General features: G+C 32.5%; 1 protein-coding gene across 5 annotated transcripts in view; it reads right to left on the bottom strand.

The window, feature by feature from the left end:
• ptpn13 (protein tyrosine phosphatase non-receptor type 13) overlaps window positions 1–19,294 on the bottom strand; it is a 101,832-nt gene that overhangs the window by 62,949 nt on the left and 19,589 nt on the right. For all 5 annotated transcript variants that reach the window (XM_051093463.1, XM_051093465.1, XM_051093467.1 and 2 more), the window contains exons 3-6: window positions 9,602–9,777; window positions 6,712–6,777; window positions 6,254–6,439; window positions 4,169–4,262 (exon numbers count right to left, since the gene is read on the bottom strand). In XM_051093463.1, the coding sequence (XP_050949420.1) occupies window positions 4,169–4,262; window positions 6,254–6,439; window positions 6,712–6,777; window positions 9,602–9,777 (522 nt within the window). The remainder of the gene's footprint in view (window positions 1–4,168; window positions 4,263–6,253; window positions 6,440–6,711; window positions 6,778–9,601; window positions 9,778–19,294) is intronic.

Genomic DNA, 19,294 nt, shown 5'->3' with positions numbered 1-19,294 from the left:
TGCAGCACCGCTGAAACCACTGGGAAGATCTGGTCATATTTTCCAAAATGAAACACTCTGGTTTTGGTTTGTGGTGATGTGCTTGTCTAGATTCGGTTCAAACTCTTGTCTATGCACTGAGAGAGGTTGAGGAGTGAGAGACAGACAGAAGATAGATGGAGAGCGAAAGCAATGAGGGAGTTGGAAAGTTGGGAGCGGAACAAAGAAGAAGAAAAGAGAAGAGATGACAAGAAAAGAGAAAAAAGTTCTTTGTTTGGCACGTCATTAAACTATAAAGCATATAAAGTCTGAGGACGAGATGAGAAAAACAGACTGAGAGAGTGAGAGAGATGGCCAAGAGATGTTAGTGAAGATTTAAAACACAACTACAATAAAACTGCCTACTGCATACTACACGATATATACTGTATACTACTGTATACCATGACATTTTGAAATGAAACGGATAGACGTTTAAAGGGGTCATTGGATGCTAAGTTCACTTTTACATGTTGTTTGAACATTAATGCGTGTTGGCAGTGCATGTCCAAATCTACCCTATAATGATAAAAATCCATGCAGTGGTTTTTAAATAATATCCCCTTTTTCAGATCGAGCCATTCTCAGATGTCTGTCGTTGTTGTGTCACACCCACAGAGGCCGCTCCCACGACAGCTGATTGACATGAGCGTCTTATCTCAGATCAGCTGTAACAGTCCAACCTCCGTGTTTCGATGCCGGAGCAGGGATGCAAGTTAGACAAGAATTGAGCGATTGAGGTGTTGTGTTGCTGGATGTAATAATGAACATAGTGGTCGTCATTTACTCCCGACATCTAAGCTGCTGAAGATGCAGTGGATTACGTTTGTGAAGGGAATGCGCCTCCCGATCTACATATATCCGTCTATGTTCGTGTGAATCATTCGTGATTCAGCTTCACTTCATAGGTTGTTTGCACATGACGTCATTGCTGTGGCGCGAAATGCAGCTGGAGGGCAGGAAGTGATATTTCTCCATAGGAATCACTAGCAGAAACTCAAAAATGCCTATGTTTTGTGCTGTTTATGGATGCTCAGATCGGTCAAACCGAGAAACCACAAAATATCTTTTATCATGTATGAAAATTTGCTGTCCATAAGGGCGGAAAGGCAAGAAATTGACTGAAAAGCGCAGGAAAAAGTGGCTTGCAAACCTCCGTCTGTGGTCAGGAGGAGAGTCGGATAATGCTTGTGTGTGCAAATGGTTAAGAAAAGATATAATAATATGTTAAGATATTAATAAAGAAATATATATGAATATATATGAAAAATATATGAGTGAGAATTCACCTAATGCTAAACGCCACACGTAGACACAATGTAAGCTACAGTATTTGTAGTTCCGAGAGCGTCATTGATTATAACGGAACATTGTGAGATTGCAATAAATTGAAGTGAGTGACAGCTTTTTAGTGACTATATGGAAGCGCTATTTGCTCGCTTTCTATAAACAGTTCGGAATTTGAATAAAAGTTTCGCTTTACGTGCTGCTAACAGGACCAATAGCCACAAAACCCTGCACATGCAGCAAACTTTCAGGAGTGACAGGAATGAACGGATGAGATGGAGGAAAGTCTGTACTGTACAAGAGAAACGTATAAACAGAAAATCACAACATATGTTGGATGTGATCCTTATGTTATGAAGAGGAGTGATTTTTCAACTAAACTGAAATAGCTGCCTCAGTTGCCTGTCATGGAGGCGGTGGAAATAAGCTACGCAACTAAGCCTGATAGCAAACAGACCATTGGTCCTGTTAGCAGCATGTAAAGTGAAACTTTTTTCAAATTCTGAATTGATTATAGCCTAGAAAGCGAGCAAATAGCGCTTTCATATAGTCACTAAAAAGCTGTGACTCACTTCAATTTATCGCAATCTCACAAGGTTCAATTGTAATCAACTGCAAATATAATATCTTATTTGCACTGTATGTACGTGTGGCATTTAGCATTGAGTGAATTCTCACTGTCTCACCCTGTATCTACTTATATATTTCTTTATATCTTAATATTATTATCTTTTATTAACCATTCGCACACACAAGCATTATCTGACTCTCCTCCTGACCGCAAACGCAGGTTTACAAGCCACTTTTCCCAATTTTTTTCAGTGAATTTCTTGCCTTTTCCTCCTTATGCAACAGCAGATGTTCATACACGATATGAAATAAAACATCTCGATTTGACCGATTTCCATAAACAACTGAAAACATAGTCATTTTGAGATTCTGCTATTGATTCCTATAGAGAAAAATCACTTCCTGCCCTCCAGCTGCATTTCGCGCGTCCTCGGAATCACGTGATTGCAAACAACCTATTGCAGAAGTGAGTATACAGGGTTTTTTATGAATCTTTGCGATCGCCTTTCCTAATAATGTGCTAGTTAGCAAGTATAGCGGCTAAACGCCTAAATGCAGCTAAAGTAAACAGGCTCGTCACTCCACAGAGAGAAGAGAGGGGCGGGGCGAACAGAGCTCATTTGCATTTAAAGCAGCCTCGACCAGAACAGGATGATTTTTGCAGAGCTGATTTTGGCAACGTAAAAGGGTGTTGTTTTACACAACCATTGAGAATTTTTAACCAAAGTATATTATAGACTTTTCATTAAGACCCTAAAGAATCATATCAACTTGTAGAAAATGGGCTTCCGATGACCCCATTAAGTCAATGAGTTACTTTCTGTATTGTGGTTTAAAAAATGGTTTAAAAACAAAAATGTTTTTACACCAATAACTTAAAATAGTTTTGTAACATTATAAATGTCTTACTATCATTTTTAATCAATTTAATGTGCCCTTGCTTAATAAATTATAAAAAAAAAAAAAAATGTTTCAAACACCAATTTTTTCCCCAGTGTTTCATTCAAGTCAGTAAGTCCGTAAGATTTTGTAAATGTTTTTGTGAAAAAAGGCTGCACTGCATCAAAAATACAGTAAAACTATGAAACATTAATCACAAAATGTTATTAAAATAACACTTTCGTAGTATTATTTAATACTACTACTACCACTAATAATAATAATAATAATAATAATAATAATAATAACACATTTTTAACGTAATTAAATTTGTAATATATTTAATAATATATTATTTATTTATATATTTTTTATTTATTCATTACAGTATATTTTAATATATTATAATTTATATATTATAGTGTATTATACATTTTTTTGCTGAAATGCGTAGCTAAATTTTTAGCAGTCTTTACTCCAATCTTTAGTGTCCAATGATATTTCAGAAATCATGCTAATAAATAATTTTTAATAAAATAATTTTTGTGGAAACCATTAGACATGTTTCTATTAATTCTTTGATGAATTAGAAAAATAATGTATAATATCCTTGCTGAATAAATTTGTACATTTCTTTGGGAATATTATATAAATGCACTTTGCAGAATGCAATAAGGAGCATGCTGGCATTTTTTAAAACATAGCATAAACAATCTGCACATTGTGAATATCACAAAATCATTAGGGGGGAAAAAGCCTTTCCAGAACCACTATTTCACTAAAATAAACAATTACATAAATTTCCACAAAATTCCCCAGAACTTTCTATCTGCGATCTGGTGTTTATATGGAAATGTCTGCCCCAATCTTTACTTTCAGATTGGCACTTCTAGTGCTAGTGCCGGTGCTGTTCTGGCTTGTCTCTTGTGGCAGGGAGGATCTTGCATCCTTCAGTTCTGATAAGCAGCAGCTCCTGAAGGGCCAAAGCCACGTCATGTCAGAACCAAGCCCTGCTGTGTTTACATTCTGAATCACTTCCTCTTAACTGGATAAATACTGTGTGATGAGTCAGCATGAAGCACAGCACTTCACAGTATTAAAACAATCAGTCAGTGATTATCAGAAAGTGGGGAAAGCTGTGAGCCGTGATTACAATCAAAATATCAATTTATTAACAGCAACTCCACATGTGTGGTTGACGCAAAAGAAGACTGGAAGATCAGGAGCGTGAGCGTGTATTGACATGCCTGTGTGTTTGGGTGTGCAAGTGTGTGTGGGTGAAAGAAAGACAGTAGTAGAAGTAGAAAGCAAACGTGTACATGTTTAATGAAACCCCAGCTTCACTTTCCTATATAATAAGCAATAGACGCCTTATTTTACATAAGACATCTGGTGCGTGTCTGGTGTGCATTACCTGCTGGAAGGCCTTTTCCTCGCAGACGTTCACGAATCTCTTTGCTTCTCTCTGGAATTGACTCCCTTTCAGTTTGAGACAACAGACCGTCCAGCTAAACAAACACCATGCACAAAAATGAGAAATACAAAAAGCAGTCATTCACAGAATGATTCACAGAAAATAAAATAAAATTGTATTAAAAAAGTTAATTAAAAAAAAAAAAAAATTATATATATATATATATATATATATATATATATATATATATATATATATATATATATATATATAATTTATTCATTTATTTATTTATTTATTTATTTATTTATTTATTTTAAATGCTACATTTTAAATAGGAAAAAATCCTCAATTTAGACAATTTGGGGGAAAAAAATATAAAATGGAGTTTCAGAGGAAGAAATGCATTTCATAAGACCTTAGACTGCTAAAACGTGTCAAAACATATTCTGAATAAAACTGTCAAGTTTTTAATGAAATCAGGGTTGCTGGAGGAAGAAACAAGCATAATGGAAGACACAAAGCCTGAGAAAAACAATCTCAGGAGGGTTGCTCACAGGAGGAACAAACCCAAGGAGCCACTCACAGGATTAATCAACAGTAATTAGAAGATGGCATCCCTACTGGACCACTTCGCATTTACCTCCCCAGTGTGCAAAAAGGCACACAGAGCAGAAAATAAGAGCAGAAACACGTCTGTTCCTGGCAATATGCTCTTTCTGTATCGCTGTGCAATTAAACTACTGGGGAGTGTGCAGCTGAGGAACAGGATGTGACATCAAACACAAGAAAACAAGCACAGGAAAGACTGTTAACTACCTTTTTTAATTGAAAGCTGGTTTATAGGGCTGGACTGTGCAGGCAATTCAGTTAATAGGAACAGTATGTTCACACATATTGTTAGTGCGGAATCATTAGTGCTTGAATGTGATCAACTAACAATATTAGAGGAATCGAGAACCGTTATGAATTAAAGCTAAAATAAAATAAAATAAAAAAATAAAATAAAATAAAATAAAATAAAATAAAATAAAATAAAATATTTAAGAAAAAAAAATAATTATAAAATAAAATAATATTATATAATATAATATAACAAAATAAATAAAATAAAAATAAATAAAAATGAAAGGAATATAAAAAATAAAAAAATATTTAACACAAAATAAAAATAAAAATAAAAAGATTAATTAGAAAATAAAACAAAACATAAAATAAAATGGAATAAAATAAAAATTAAATGCAATGCATTGAATAAAAAAAAATTATTTAAGAAAAATAAAATAAAAATACAAAAAATAAATTATAAAATAAAATAAAATATACAAAAATAAAATAAAAAATAAAATAAAATTATTTAAATAAATTATAAAATAAAACAAAGTAATAATTAAATTATAAAATTCTAAATAAATTAATTAAATTCAATGAAATGCAATACAATGCAATAAAAAATAAAATTAAATTAAAAAAATAAATTAAATTAATTAATGAAATAAAATGAAATAAAAATAAAACAATAAAATTAAGAAATAAAAGAAAAGAAAAGAAATAAAATACAATAAAATAAAATACTAAACTAAATTAAAATAAAATAATAAAATAAAAACTAAACTTGAATAAAATAAAACAATATAAAATAAATACTTGAGAAAAATAAAATAAATTAAATAAAAAAATAAAATATAACATCAAATAGAATACAATAGAATAAAACAAAATAAAATAAAATAAATAAATATTTAAGAAAAACAGTACACTAAATTACATACATTTTTTTTTTTTGTACAGTTTTATATATAATGACAATGAGCTTTAAAACCTGAAGTAAAATACTGTCACTAATATAAAGTTTCTCTGCAACAGAAAACAACAAAATGACTACTGTATACCTGCAAGTATATACTGTATTCTTAAACTCAAAGGTTTAAATCCTTTTAACGACTCACTCACTCACTGAATGAGTCAAAGTGATTCTTTATGTAGTTGCTGAACCTTAAGTCATTACCTCTTATATTCATAACTGAACATGAACTGAACACTGTCGAAACAATAACAAAATGTAAAGAAAAATACAAGACGTACCTGAGAGAGACTGCCAAGAACAAGTCTCACCAGCCTCCTGACGTATGAAAATGAAGGGTCACAGTTGGAGTTACGGATGTGAGCGCTGCAGGTGTCCAGAGCCGACCGTACGGACAGACGGCTGAGCGTGGAGTCATCACACATGCTGAGCAGGACGCTGTTCAGATGTTCTCCAAGTTTCATTGGCTAAAACACACATGTAGAAGTCAGTGAAAAGACAAGAAGCTATGCAGAACCTATATTTGCTTTAACTTGATATTGCAATGGTACAACCGAATGAAACAGCAGAGACTCAATTTTGACTTGATAGAAGTTATGCTGATAAGCTAACAATGTAATACTCTTTAGAAGTATGAAATACATAGTACATAAACATTTTGGGTTCAGATAATCAATTTAACATGATTTTAACCATTCTAAATCACTCTTTTTGACATTAAATGTTTAGGAGGTCTCACCTGGCTCTGAGGAATCTCATAGTCTGCTCCCCAAAACAACGTCATGCCAAGTGAATACATGTGCATCTAAAATACAAAAAGGAAACATTTTAGCCCACATAAAACTGTCACAGTCTCGTTCTGACATTTCCACACACAAATTGTGCAACAGTGCAAAATCATTTCGGGGATGTGGAAAATGTGGACGGAATTGCGCAATCCAGTCATAAAAATGGAATTTACTGTATAAACAAAATGTCACTGAATTTGCCAAATACTGGATGAATGAATCAAATGTAGGTCACTACACTTAAATCAAAAAGCGATACAGACTAGTGTGAATATTAGGCTGCAAAAAAGCTATTTAAATATGAATCTTGCATGTTCTGCATGTTTCTGTGTGAACGAATGGCGCAGACGCTCGCTTTCGTGTACTACACACATACTGAAGCGTGCGTGATGCTCGTAGTATTTTCAGCCTCTGCCGCCTCAATAAATGAGTACATGAAAACACAAACATAATTTTTAACTGCTCTGAGAGTCACTTCATGAGCATCTTACAATTTCTTTTGAGAAAAACTACCATCGTATCATATATAAAAACAAACTAAAGGTCTTTACAGCAACCCTTCAAAATAAAAGTTTGGTTTAACTTGAAGAAAGTTTGATGGAAATATATTACTCAATGTAACAATAGTACTATTACTACTAATAAAATTATTATTAAAACATTATTTCTTAAGGAATACTTATATGATTTTTTTTTTTTTCACCAGAACTTATTTAACAGGAAAATTTAAATATATATATATATATATATATATATATATATATATATATATATATATATAATTTTTTTTTTTTTTTTTACATTAATTAATTAGAAATGATTTGATTATTAAAAGTTAATAAAAATGGAATCCAGAAAATAAATGGAAAACACAATTTGGTAAAACAGAAAATGAATTTGAGAAAAAAATTAATTGTATTTTATAAGGCCTTAAAATATAATTTTTGTTAACCGTTTAATAAATCACTTTTAAGTCTCAAAAGTTTTATAATATTAATTAATTAGACAGGCTTTTTGATTCATATTTATTTTATCTAACCATTAAAAGAGTACATGAATACAAAAACACAATCTTTAAAACTGAGCATTTACCATTTTCTTACCATTCAGAAAAACTACTGTCGTATCATATGAAAACAAAACTAAACTAAAGGTCTTTACAGCAACCCGTCAAAATAAAAGTTCGGTTTAACTTGAAGAAACTGTGACAGAAATATATTACTCAATGTAACAATAGTAATATTACTACTTATAAAATTATTATTAACTTATTATTTTTTAAGGAATATTTGCCAAAAAAATTAGCCACCAGAACTGATTTACTAGAAAAATGTAAATACACAACACAGTATTTCTGGAAAAATAAATAAATAAAATAATAATATATATTTTTAATAAATTAATTGAAATAATAAATGAATAATGCAATCCAGAAAATAAATGGAAAACACAATTTGGTAAAACAGAAAATGAATTTTAAAAAAAATAAAAATTTATTTTATAATGATTTTATAATGATTATGATTTTAATTAATTAAGCTTTTTGATTAATATTTTTTTATCTACATGAACACACAAACAATTTTCAGTACTGCTCTGAGTCTCACTTCATAAGCATTTACCATTTCTTTTGAGAAAAACTACTGTCGTATCATATATAAACAAACTAAAGGTCTTCACAGCAAAATAAAAGTCAAAATAAAAGTTCAAAATAAAAGTTTTGTTTAACTTGAAGAAACTGTGACAGAAACATATTACTCAATGTAACAATAGTAATATTACTACTAATAAAATTATTATTAAAACATTATTTTTTAAAGGAATATTTTCCAGAAAAATGTAAACACACCACTAAGTATTTCTGGAAAAATAAATTATAATTTCTTTTAAATAAATCAATTAATTAGAGATGTTTTGGAATATTAAAATTAAATGAAAATGGAATCTAGAAAATAAATAGAAAACACAATTTGGTAAAATAGAAAATGTATCTGAGAAAAAAAAACATATTTTGCAGGGCCTTAAAATGTATGTTTTGTTAAACATTTAATAAATTGCTGTTAAATTGTGAACATTTCAAAGTTTTATAATTTCGATTAATTAGACACGCTTTTTTATGCAATTTTTTTTAATTTAACCATTTAAACAGAGACTAGAAAATTAAAACTGAAAACAAACGAAATCTTAGAAAACTAAAACAGAAGAAACATGATTTGGAAAAAATAAAACATCTCATAGGGCCCTACACAAACAAGCAGAAGCATTTGTTAGCCCAAAGTATGTTAATACAGGCCTAAATCAGCATCAAACTTTATATAAAGCACATCTGCATAGTTTTGTGTTTCTTCCTCGTCTACTACTTCTGTCTGTTCTTCCTGCTAAAGAATAGCTTTGGGAACAAAATATCCAAGAGTCTGCCAAAGAATGCACAAGATCCTTTGACTTCTCAGTAAATAATCACGTCTTGAGGCTGCGGTGGTGTATCTGTGCCTCTCAAAGAATGTCATGTGTATACAGAAGCGTACTGTCAAAATGATTTAGGAGATATATTGTATGTGTAAAATGTAAGTAGTAGTTTTCCTCATTTTTTGTCGGTGATGAAAAAATAAATTAATTTCAATTTTTTATTTTCTCTCATATTCACATGACAGCAAAAATGAAATAAAAAACATCCAAAAAAAAAACTGTTTTGAAACTGACTGATAAAATGGTTCTGCAAAACAGAAATAATTAAAAGCATTCACTATGTTAAATGTAAATTGATACCAGAAGTCATGAAAAAAACTAGCTTTTTAAACAAAAAACAATTGTGACAAAGGTCATTTCAAATCCATGAAGTACCTTTTCCATATCAGAAAGTGAGGAGAGGTTGAGACCCTCCAGCACCTCTGGAGGAGTGAAAGCCCGCAGGTCCTTTTGTGTGACATTTTCATCTGTGAAAGAGATGTTTCCAGATGGCATGAGCAGCAGCGACCATGGAGAGATGATAAAACCCAACGCAGATGGATCTGACGAACCTAAGGTAAAACAAACATGCACAGTATTACAACAAACTGCAAATCAGAGAACATGGGCTGAATCTTTAGCATAAAATAAAATAATAAAATAAAATAAAAATAAAAAATTCAAATAAAATAAAATAAAATAAAATAAAATAAAAAATAAAATAAAATAAAATAAAATAAAATAAAATAAAATAAAATAAAATAAAAATGTTTTTCAACAATGATAATAAAAGGAAGTAATGCTATATTACACTGATTTCTGAGGTGAGCAAAACAAAACTTCAAAAATCAAATAAAATAAACAAAAAAATAATAGCACAAATGTTTTCAACAATGATAATAATAAGTAGTAATGCTACTCAGCATATTAGACTGATTTCTGAAGGATCATGTGACACTGAAGACTGGAGTAATGATGCTGAAAATTCAGCTTCGCATCACAGGAATAAATTACATTTTAAAATATATTCAAATAGAAAACAGTTATTTTAAATAGTACAAATATTTCACATTATTACTGTTTTTACTGTATTTTTCATCAAACAAATGTAGTCCAGGTGAGCAAAAGAAAACTTCAAACATAAATTAAATAAAAATAAAAATAAAATAAATAATGATTTTCTTCATCAAATAAAGGCAGCCTAGATGAGCAAAAGAAAACTTAAAAAAAAAAAAAAAAAAAAAAAAAAAACTAAACTAAAATAAAATGTTTTTCAACAATCATAATAAAAGGAAGTAATGCTATATTACATTGATTTCTGAGGTGAGCAAAACAAAACTTCAAAAATTAAAATAAAAGAAATAATAAAATAAAAAATAAAATAAAATAAAATAATAGCACAAATGTTAACAATGATAATAAGTAGTAATGCTGATTTCTGAAGGATCATGTGACAATGAAGACTGGAGTAATGATTACATTTTAAAATATATTCAAATAGAAAACATATTTCACAATATTACTGTTTTTAGTGCATTTTTCATCAAATAAATGCTGCCTAGGTGAGCAAAAGAAAACTTAAAAATAAAATTAAATTAAATTAAAAATACAATAAATAAAATAAAATAAAATGAAATGAAATAAAATAAAATAAAATAAGCTACTTGTCCTTTTTTAAGTTAAATGTCTTATAAAGTTCAGAAATAAAATGTTTCTTTGGCATTAAAGTACATAAAAACAATCAAGTTGGCTAGGTTTGTTTTTGTAAAATGACACATTGTGTACAAACAAGAAATTCGAAGACGCTGCAAGTTGTGATGCTAATGCGTGGGAAAGTTACTAGACAAGTTAAGGGAGATTATGGCCTTGGCCTAAAAACATTTCCTCGACATGAGTACAGCACGATCTGACTGCACACCACTCAGGAACTATGGAGATTTGGTGGTGGAAAGCAAATTCTTTTCATCCGGACAAAGACGCGTAATAAAAAGCTACATTATTCTGTGAATGAGTGCAATTTCCTTGAAATACTAGGCCCCTGGGATCTCTCTCAAAAAGATGATTCTGTATGACAGTACATTTTTCTTTTTGATGTTTTTTTTCCCTCTTCTTTTGTGCTGCAGGCTGCAACAATGGAGTCTTTGCCGTTCAAAACACGGACAGAACAGCTGTACAGAAATCATTCATTTACTACGAATAAAGATTCAGTGGAAATGTGGAATTGCTTTTGAGAAACTTCTTTTTATTATTTCATGTCATGTAAAGCCAAAAACTAGAACACTACTATACTAAGGCTAAAAATGTAGATTCTTATATATATTAAACCAAATGTTAAAATCGCTATGGTATAACTTAAATAACTTTTAAACGGCAACTGAAAGGATGCATTAAATTGATTAGAAGTAAGATTAAAGACAATAACAATGTTACAAAAAGGCAAATTTCACATCGCAAGTTTTATATAAATTAAAAAACCCTGGGGGGTACTGCTTCACCATTTCCACAAAAATATTTAGCACCACAACTGTTTTTAACAATGATAATAATAAGAAATGCTTCATGAGCAGCAAATCAGCATATTAAAATTATTTCTGAAGGATCATGTGACATTGAAGACTGGAGTAATGATGCTGAAAATTCAGCTTTTCATCACAGAAATAAATTACATTTTAAAATATAATCAAATAGAAAACGGTTATTTTAAACTGTAATAATATTTCACAATATTACTGTTTTTACTGTATTTTTAATCAAATAAATGCAGCCTAGGAGAGCATAAGAATACTTCAAACATTCATAAAAATAATAATAATAATAATAATGATAATAATAATAATAATAATAATAATAATAATAAACCCCAAACTTTTAAACAGCAATGAAATTCTCTGTCATTTTTATTTATTTATTTTATGTATTTTATTTTATTTATTTATTTATTTATTTGGCATTGCTATTATTTACGTCAGTAGGCTGGGTGAGTTAAATCTCTAATACTCTATTTAGGGTTAGGGGTTCATGCAAATAAACACTAAACACATTAACATATTAGCAAATCAGCATATTAAAATGATTTCTGAAGGATCATGTGACACTGAAGACTGGAGTAATGATGCTGAAAATTCAGCTTTGCTTCACAGAAATAAATTATATTTTAAAATATAATCAAATAGAAAATGGTTAATTTAAATTGTAATAATATTTCACAATATTACAGTATTTTTAATCAAATAAATGCAGCCTAGGTGAGCATAAGAAAACTTCAAACATTATTAATAAATAAATAAATAAATAAATAAAAATGATAAACCCCAAAACTTTTGAACAGCAATGAAATTCTCTGATTTATTTATATATTTATTTATTTGACATTGCTATTATTCACGTCAGTAGGCTGGGTGAGTTAAATCTCTAATACTCTATTTAGGGTTAGGGGTTTGTGCAAATAAACATATTAACAAAAATTGGCAGAAACATTATTAAAAAGTCAGAAAGTGTTTAAACTAAAAATAATGAAAAAATGAAAATTTAAAGCACTGGAATTCCCAAAGTAAACACACACTTCCTGTGGAAACTATCTGAACATTGGTCGGACCTCATTGTGCACACTCATGTTTTGCTTCCAGCACAGTAGCTACTCCAGCATCTTTATTAAAATCCTTTTTTCCCCTGTCAAACCCCTGTACAAGTAACATACCTATGTTTGGCATTCACTGCAACAAATTCTTACTAAAAGCTTAAATTGTTGGCGTGCTAAAACTCTAAGTCATTCAGTTGTTAATTGGAGGGAAGCTGACGCACAGTTGGAAACATCTCAGACCGGGCCTATCTGATAAGGTTTTATCTGTCCTATCGGAGACTAGCCCGGTCATCTACTGCAGTTTGTGCGCCCAGTGATGTCACAGCCAAAAATAGCATCACAAACTCTACTAAAAGGAGCTGAAAGAACATGAAATGAGATATATGTACACATGCAATAAATAACAAACAGATTTTTTAGTATTACATAAAACAAAGTAAAAATACAACACCAAACATGTGCAATCAATTGACTTGGCCGTCTGTTTATTTAGTCAGTAACTGTTTATTTTAGATGCTCAAGATTACTGCATAACCGAATGACCTCAATACCCATTTTAAAGCGCAGGAAGTGGTGGAAACTTTTGCATTATTTATATCAAGCAGAACAGCTTTGAAAAATTATGACTTTTGCTTCAAGCTATATGTCTTCACATTAAAAAAAATAAAAGAAAGAAAAAGAAACATTTGTTTTTGATGAGTATCACATGGAGAAATACAGGTGGGAAAAAAACAGATTTAAAAACAAATTCAACCATCTTTGATGATCTCTATATTTATGAAAAGAATTACTAAAAAAAAAAAAACATATACTTTAAAAATGTTATTGTATATAATATTTTCTATGCATAATATATATGTGTGTGTGTATATGTATATCATATGTATGTGTGTGTATATGTATATAAATCTCAAAATGAGGCACATAGTAATAAATAAACGTAGTAATACATAGTAATAAATAAAACAAATCTGGTTAAAGAAACAAAGTATTTACAATATTACATTTTTTTTAAATACAGATGAAAAAACGTTAAAAAATAAAAATAAATAAATAATCAACCATCTTTGATGACTTCTATATTTACGAAAATAATTATTTAATAAAAATAAATAAATAAATTAAAAAACATATATATATAATTTTTTTCCTCGTACAATATTATATGTGTGTGTGTATATGTATATCATCTCATATATATAAATCTTAAAATAAGGCACATAGTAAAAAAATCTCTCTTCACGGTTGTAACATGTTCATATAAATAATTTAAAAAAAAAAAATAAAGAAATGTAAGTAGAAGTAAAAATAAATAAATAAATTTCACATTTTAAAAATTCTCTTAAAAAATGTCAACCATCTTTGATACTATCTATATTAAAATAATTATTTGTAAAAATGTGAAAAAAATATATATATATATGTAAAATCTGTAAATAAAATAATGTAAACAATGTAAAAATATATACTTAAAAATAAAAAAAATATAAAATAAAATATAAAAATAAAAAAATATTGTATATATTGTGCAATATGATATATAAATAAATAAATATATAAATAAATATATATATATAATATATATATATATATATATATATATATATATATATATATATATATATATATATATATATATATATACACACACACACACACACACAGAGAGAGAGTGGGAGATAGAGATTAATAATTTGAGTAAAAATAAAAAATACATTATTTCTAAATCTTTTTTTTTTTTTTTTTTTTCAAATTTCATTAAAAAAACAAAAAACAAAACAAAACAAAACAAAAAAAAACCACACACACACACACACACAAAAGTAACATTTAATTAAATGTGAAAGACTGAAATTATATTTTCCCGTAAAACATAACCCAGTAATTTTTTTTTATTAGAAAAAAAAAAAAAAAAAAAAAAAATTAATTTGCGAAAATATCATTGTAGGTTTTATTTCACAAGTTGTAAATCTCATTGTTTTATTATTAAACTCACCCTTCTACACATTAGACTGTGACAGGAAAAGTTTGTTGTTGTTTTTTTTTTAAATTAACAAGCATCTCCTTCAAATTAAAATAGCATTCTATAAAAAGCAAGCTCAGGACTTCTCGCACCTAACTGCTCAGGGTTTCCAAACAAATTAAGTAGCTAACTTGCTGACTTGCTCAAGTCATGTCCCATGACTCTCGTCCAGGACCCAGAATTTCTGCAAACTTTGTCAAGAGGGACCTTTGCCAGCAAGTTTTCACCCAGAGCAGCTCAAGGCCAGATAACAAGCTACTGTGAGACGAGGAGAGTCCTCGTTCCCCCTTCGAGCGCATGCCAAAGCGGCCACATCATCTTTATCACCATTGTCCTCCTCGACCCTGAAGACAAGGGGCCTAATTACGTTTCAAACCCTACTGGCTATTGGCCAGGTCTGCTGAATAAAGAGGAACAACGACTGTCCGTGACGCTGACAGAACGAGAATTGTCCCCCGACTGTGAGAAAGACTTGTAGAGAGTCTCGAGATCTGAGCGGGAACGACAGCAGATATCGGTGGAGAGGAGCTGGCTTCATCTCAATCGCCACAAACTGCCCACCAAACTGCTCTTTAGGAAACCGGGGCTGTGGGACAATAAAGAGGCTTTTGTTCACAGCGGTGACACACAACACTAGCCCACACAGTCATTCAGAGAGACGGCGGATGGACGTAAGGCTGAGTAAGCCTTCTCATAAATTTCACCGAAGTGTTACCCTTCCCTCCAGAGATGGAAAACCAAGATAGAAAGCTTTTCTGCACAGCCTCACTTCTTTGAATCAGACTGATAGTTGCTATTTTTGGTCCACTGACAGCTTTTGAGGAGGCCGGAGATTTATTGTAATCACTCTTAAACAGGTGTGAATTGGCGGAAGACAATGCTAAACACGCACATAATAACCATTTTACAAAAGAATACTGTTGAATGTGCTGATAACGTCACAGCTAAAGCTTAAAACGGCTTTGTAAGAAAGGAACCAAACAAAAACAACATTTAAAGACATTTTGTGAGGTAATAGCATGGGATGTGTGACATAGCTGTGGTCTGAGGGAAACGTTTTTTTCATTGAAGTTGTTGCAAGGAATTCACATAAAGACATATATGACCTCAGTGTCTTGTTTTTCCCTTTCAAACAATCTCTGCCAGATCAGCTTCCTTTTTAAAACTAAGGTTTCCACCAAAACACCAAACTTATTCTGCTTATTGCTACAATAAAACTATGCTAACCTTGCAGTAGCCACAGTCATCCAAAATAAATGGCATTTCACAATTACAAACAAGTGATTTCACTACAAATTACTAAATTTTCACATTTTCTGGGGGAAAAATGAATGGTTCTAGCGTTTAGCTTGCTTTTAGCTAATTTCAATATTGTTTACAAGGTTTTTCTCATGTTTAGCACATTGCTATGCAGTTTCTAAAGAGTTTTGACTGTTTTTAGCAAGTTGCTAGCAAGATTGCTAAGGTGTTCTCTGTTTGGCGCATTCCTATACAGTTGCTAAAGAGTTTTAACTGTTTTAGCAAGTTGCTAACAAAATTGCTAAGGTGTTCTCTGTGTTTAACGCAACGTTATGCAGTGGCTAGCGAGTTTCAACTGTTTAACAAGTTGCTAGCAAGATTGCTACGGTGCTTTTGTGTTTAACACATTGCTGTTCAGCTGCTAAAGTGTTTCAACTGTTTTTAACATGTTGCTACATTTAAAAAACCCCCGCTTAAACCAGCCTAGGCTGCTCTTAGCTGGTTTAAGATGGAAGTAGCTGGTTTTAGCTGGTCTCCCAGCCTTGCCAGGCTTGTTTTAGCTGGTCGTTCCAGCTTGTCTCCCAGCCTGACCAAATAAGGAAGTGGCCAAAACCCCTCTAAAACCAGTCTGCTGACCAGCTAACCCTGGTGAAGAAACCAGCATATGCTGGTAGGTATGTTTTGATGCTAGTTTAAGCTGGTCCTTTGCTGGTTTTTGCTGGTCATGTTGCTGGTCAAGGACCAGCATAAACCAGCAAAGGACCAGCTTAAACCAGCAAAGGACCATCTTAAACCAGCAAAGGACCAGCTTAAACCAGCAAAGGACCATCTTAAACCAGCATCAAAACCTACCTAACCAGCATATGCTGGTTTTTTCACCAGGGAAGACCAACCTGGATGACCAGCTTAGGCTGGTTTTAGCTGTTTTTTTTTTTTCAGCAGGATTCTTTTTTGTTTAGCACATTGCTATGCAGTTGCTAAAGTGTTTTGACTGTTTTTAACAAGTTGCTAGCCAGATTGCTAAGGTGTTCTTTGTTTTAACGCATTGCTATACAGCTGCTTAAGAGTTTCGACTGTTTTTACCAAGCTGCTAACAAGATTGCCAAGGTGTCATTTGTGTTTAACACACTGTTATGCAGTTGCTTAAGTGTTTCAACCGTTTTTAGCAAGCTGTTAACAAGATTGCAGAGGTGTTTTTTGCGTTTAACGCAAGTTTTTAAAAGATTGCTAAGGTGTTCCTTGTGTTTAGCGCATTGCTATGCAGTTGCTAAAGTTACAATTGTTTTTAGCAAGTTGCTAACAAAATTGCAGAGGTGTTTTTTGTGTTTAACAAGTTTTTAGCAAGTTGTTAGCAAGAATGCAAAGGTTTTTGTGTTTAATGCATTAAGCAGTTGCTAAAGTGTTTAAACTGTTTTTAGCAAGTTTCTTAGGCGTTCTGAGTGTTTTAGCGAATTGCTATGTGATTTATAAGATATTCCATGTGTTTTAGTCCATTGCTATGTGGTTGCTAAGGTGTTCTGGGTGATTTAATGCATCGCTATGCAGTTTCAAAGTTGTTCTGAATCTTTTCCCTTACATAAATTTACCACGATTTCATTATAGTAAAAGAGTAGTAACCAGGTTTTTTGGTGCATTGGTTACAATTTGCATAACCACAGTTTTACTACAAATACCATGGTTAAATTATGGTTAGTGTAGTAAAACCATAGTTAATTTGTGACGTCACTTCCCGTTTGTTGCGGTCGCACATATAGAGTTTGAGCTCCGTTAAGTAGATTTCTTATTGTCTGTTTTTCAATTTAAAATCAAATTTATACACCATCATTTTCGTTTCTTATAACGTGTGAATATACCCCCTGTTGTATTTTACAACTAAAACATCCGGATTACTTTGTTATAACTAGTTTTGTTTGATTTCCCGAGTTGCTAGCTTATAGCCCGTTAGCAGCACCAGCGTGGTTGCCGCTAATCCTGCTTGCATTGTTTACACACTATTTACACACATTACCATTGTTTACTCACTGTTACTTGCTTTAAATGGCGAATTTGTGTCCACCTTTGAGTGCAGGTGAGGACACGTTCGAGCTGCACTCGTTGCAGCTCGAGCTGGAGGCCGTGGAGAAGCAGATTCAGGAGCTGTTGGTGCGGCAGACGGAGCTGAGAGAGCGGAGGGCCGCTCTGGAGTCCTCCCGGGTGAGTAACGTTATACAGCGCGATACTAACACTCTGACCACCTCTACTCCGTGTGCTTCTCTGCACAGGTCCCGTGCACCCTGGACGCGATCTTCCCAGATGTCCTTCACTCCGGCGCCGGGACACCACGGACCCTGGGTGCAGCAGCAGCGGAAGACGCGAGCCAGGCCCCGGCCGAGGACCTCGCCCCCTCCGCCGCCTCCGGTCTTCGAGATCTCCACCCGGAACCGCTTCGCTCCCCTTCGCGAGACGGAACGCGACGCTGTGATCGTCGGAGACTCCATTGTCCGGTACGTACGTGCTACTTTAGCTAAAGGTAAAGTCCACACCCACTGTTTTCCTGGTGCTCGCGTTCTCGATGTTTCTGCGCAGATACCCGCAATCCTGAAGGACGGCGAGAGCGTCGGCGCGATCGTCCTGCACGCGGGGTGAACGACACCAGGCTGCGGCAGACGGAGGTTCTGAAGAGGGACTTCAGCAGCCTGATCGAGACGGTTCGCAGCACGTCGCCCGCGACGAGGATCATCGTGTCAGGACCGCTTCCCACGTATCGACGTGGGCACGAAAAGTTCAGTAGACTTCTTGCTCTAAATGAATGGTTACTGACATGGTGTAAAGAACAGAAACTGCTCTTTGTTAATAATTGGAATCTTTTCTGGGAACGTCCTAGGCTTTTCCGTGCGGATGGCCTGCACCCCAGCAGAGTCGGAGCGGAGCTGCTGTCGGACAACATCTCCAGGACGCTACGCTCCATTTGACTAGTAAGTACATCCTCAAATGATTGCTACGACGGCTTTTGTTCTGAACGCTTAAATGAGAGTACTTGCACTGTCCAATCTATAAAGACTGTGTCTGTTCCTCGAATAGTGAGATCAAAACATAAATTTAATGCAGGATCTAGAAAAAATCTGATCGTAATTAAACCAGAAAAAAGCAAAATACACGAACAGAAACCATTTTTAAAGCTTGGGCTGCTAAACATTAGATCACTTGCACCGAAAGCAGTTATTGTGAATGAAATGATCACAGATAATAGTTTTGATGTACTCTGCTT

The sequence above is a fragment of the Labeo rohita genome, chromosome 21 (assembly GCF_022985175.1).
Source record: "Labeo rohita strain BAU-BD-2019 chromosome 21, IGBB_LRoh.1.0, whole genome shotgun sequence".
Taxonomy (NCBI): Eukaryota; Metazoa; Chordata; class Actinopteri; order Cypriniformes; family Cyprinidae; genus Labeo; species Labeo rohita.
The sequence above is the reverse complement of the archived record's forward strand: the minus strand, read 5'-3'. Positions and strand labels throughout refer to the sequence as shown.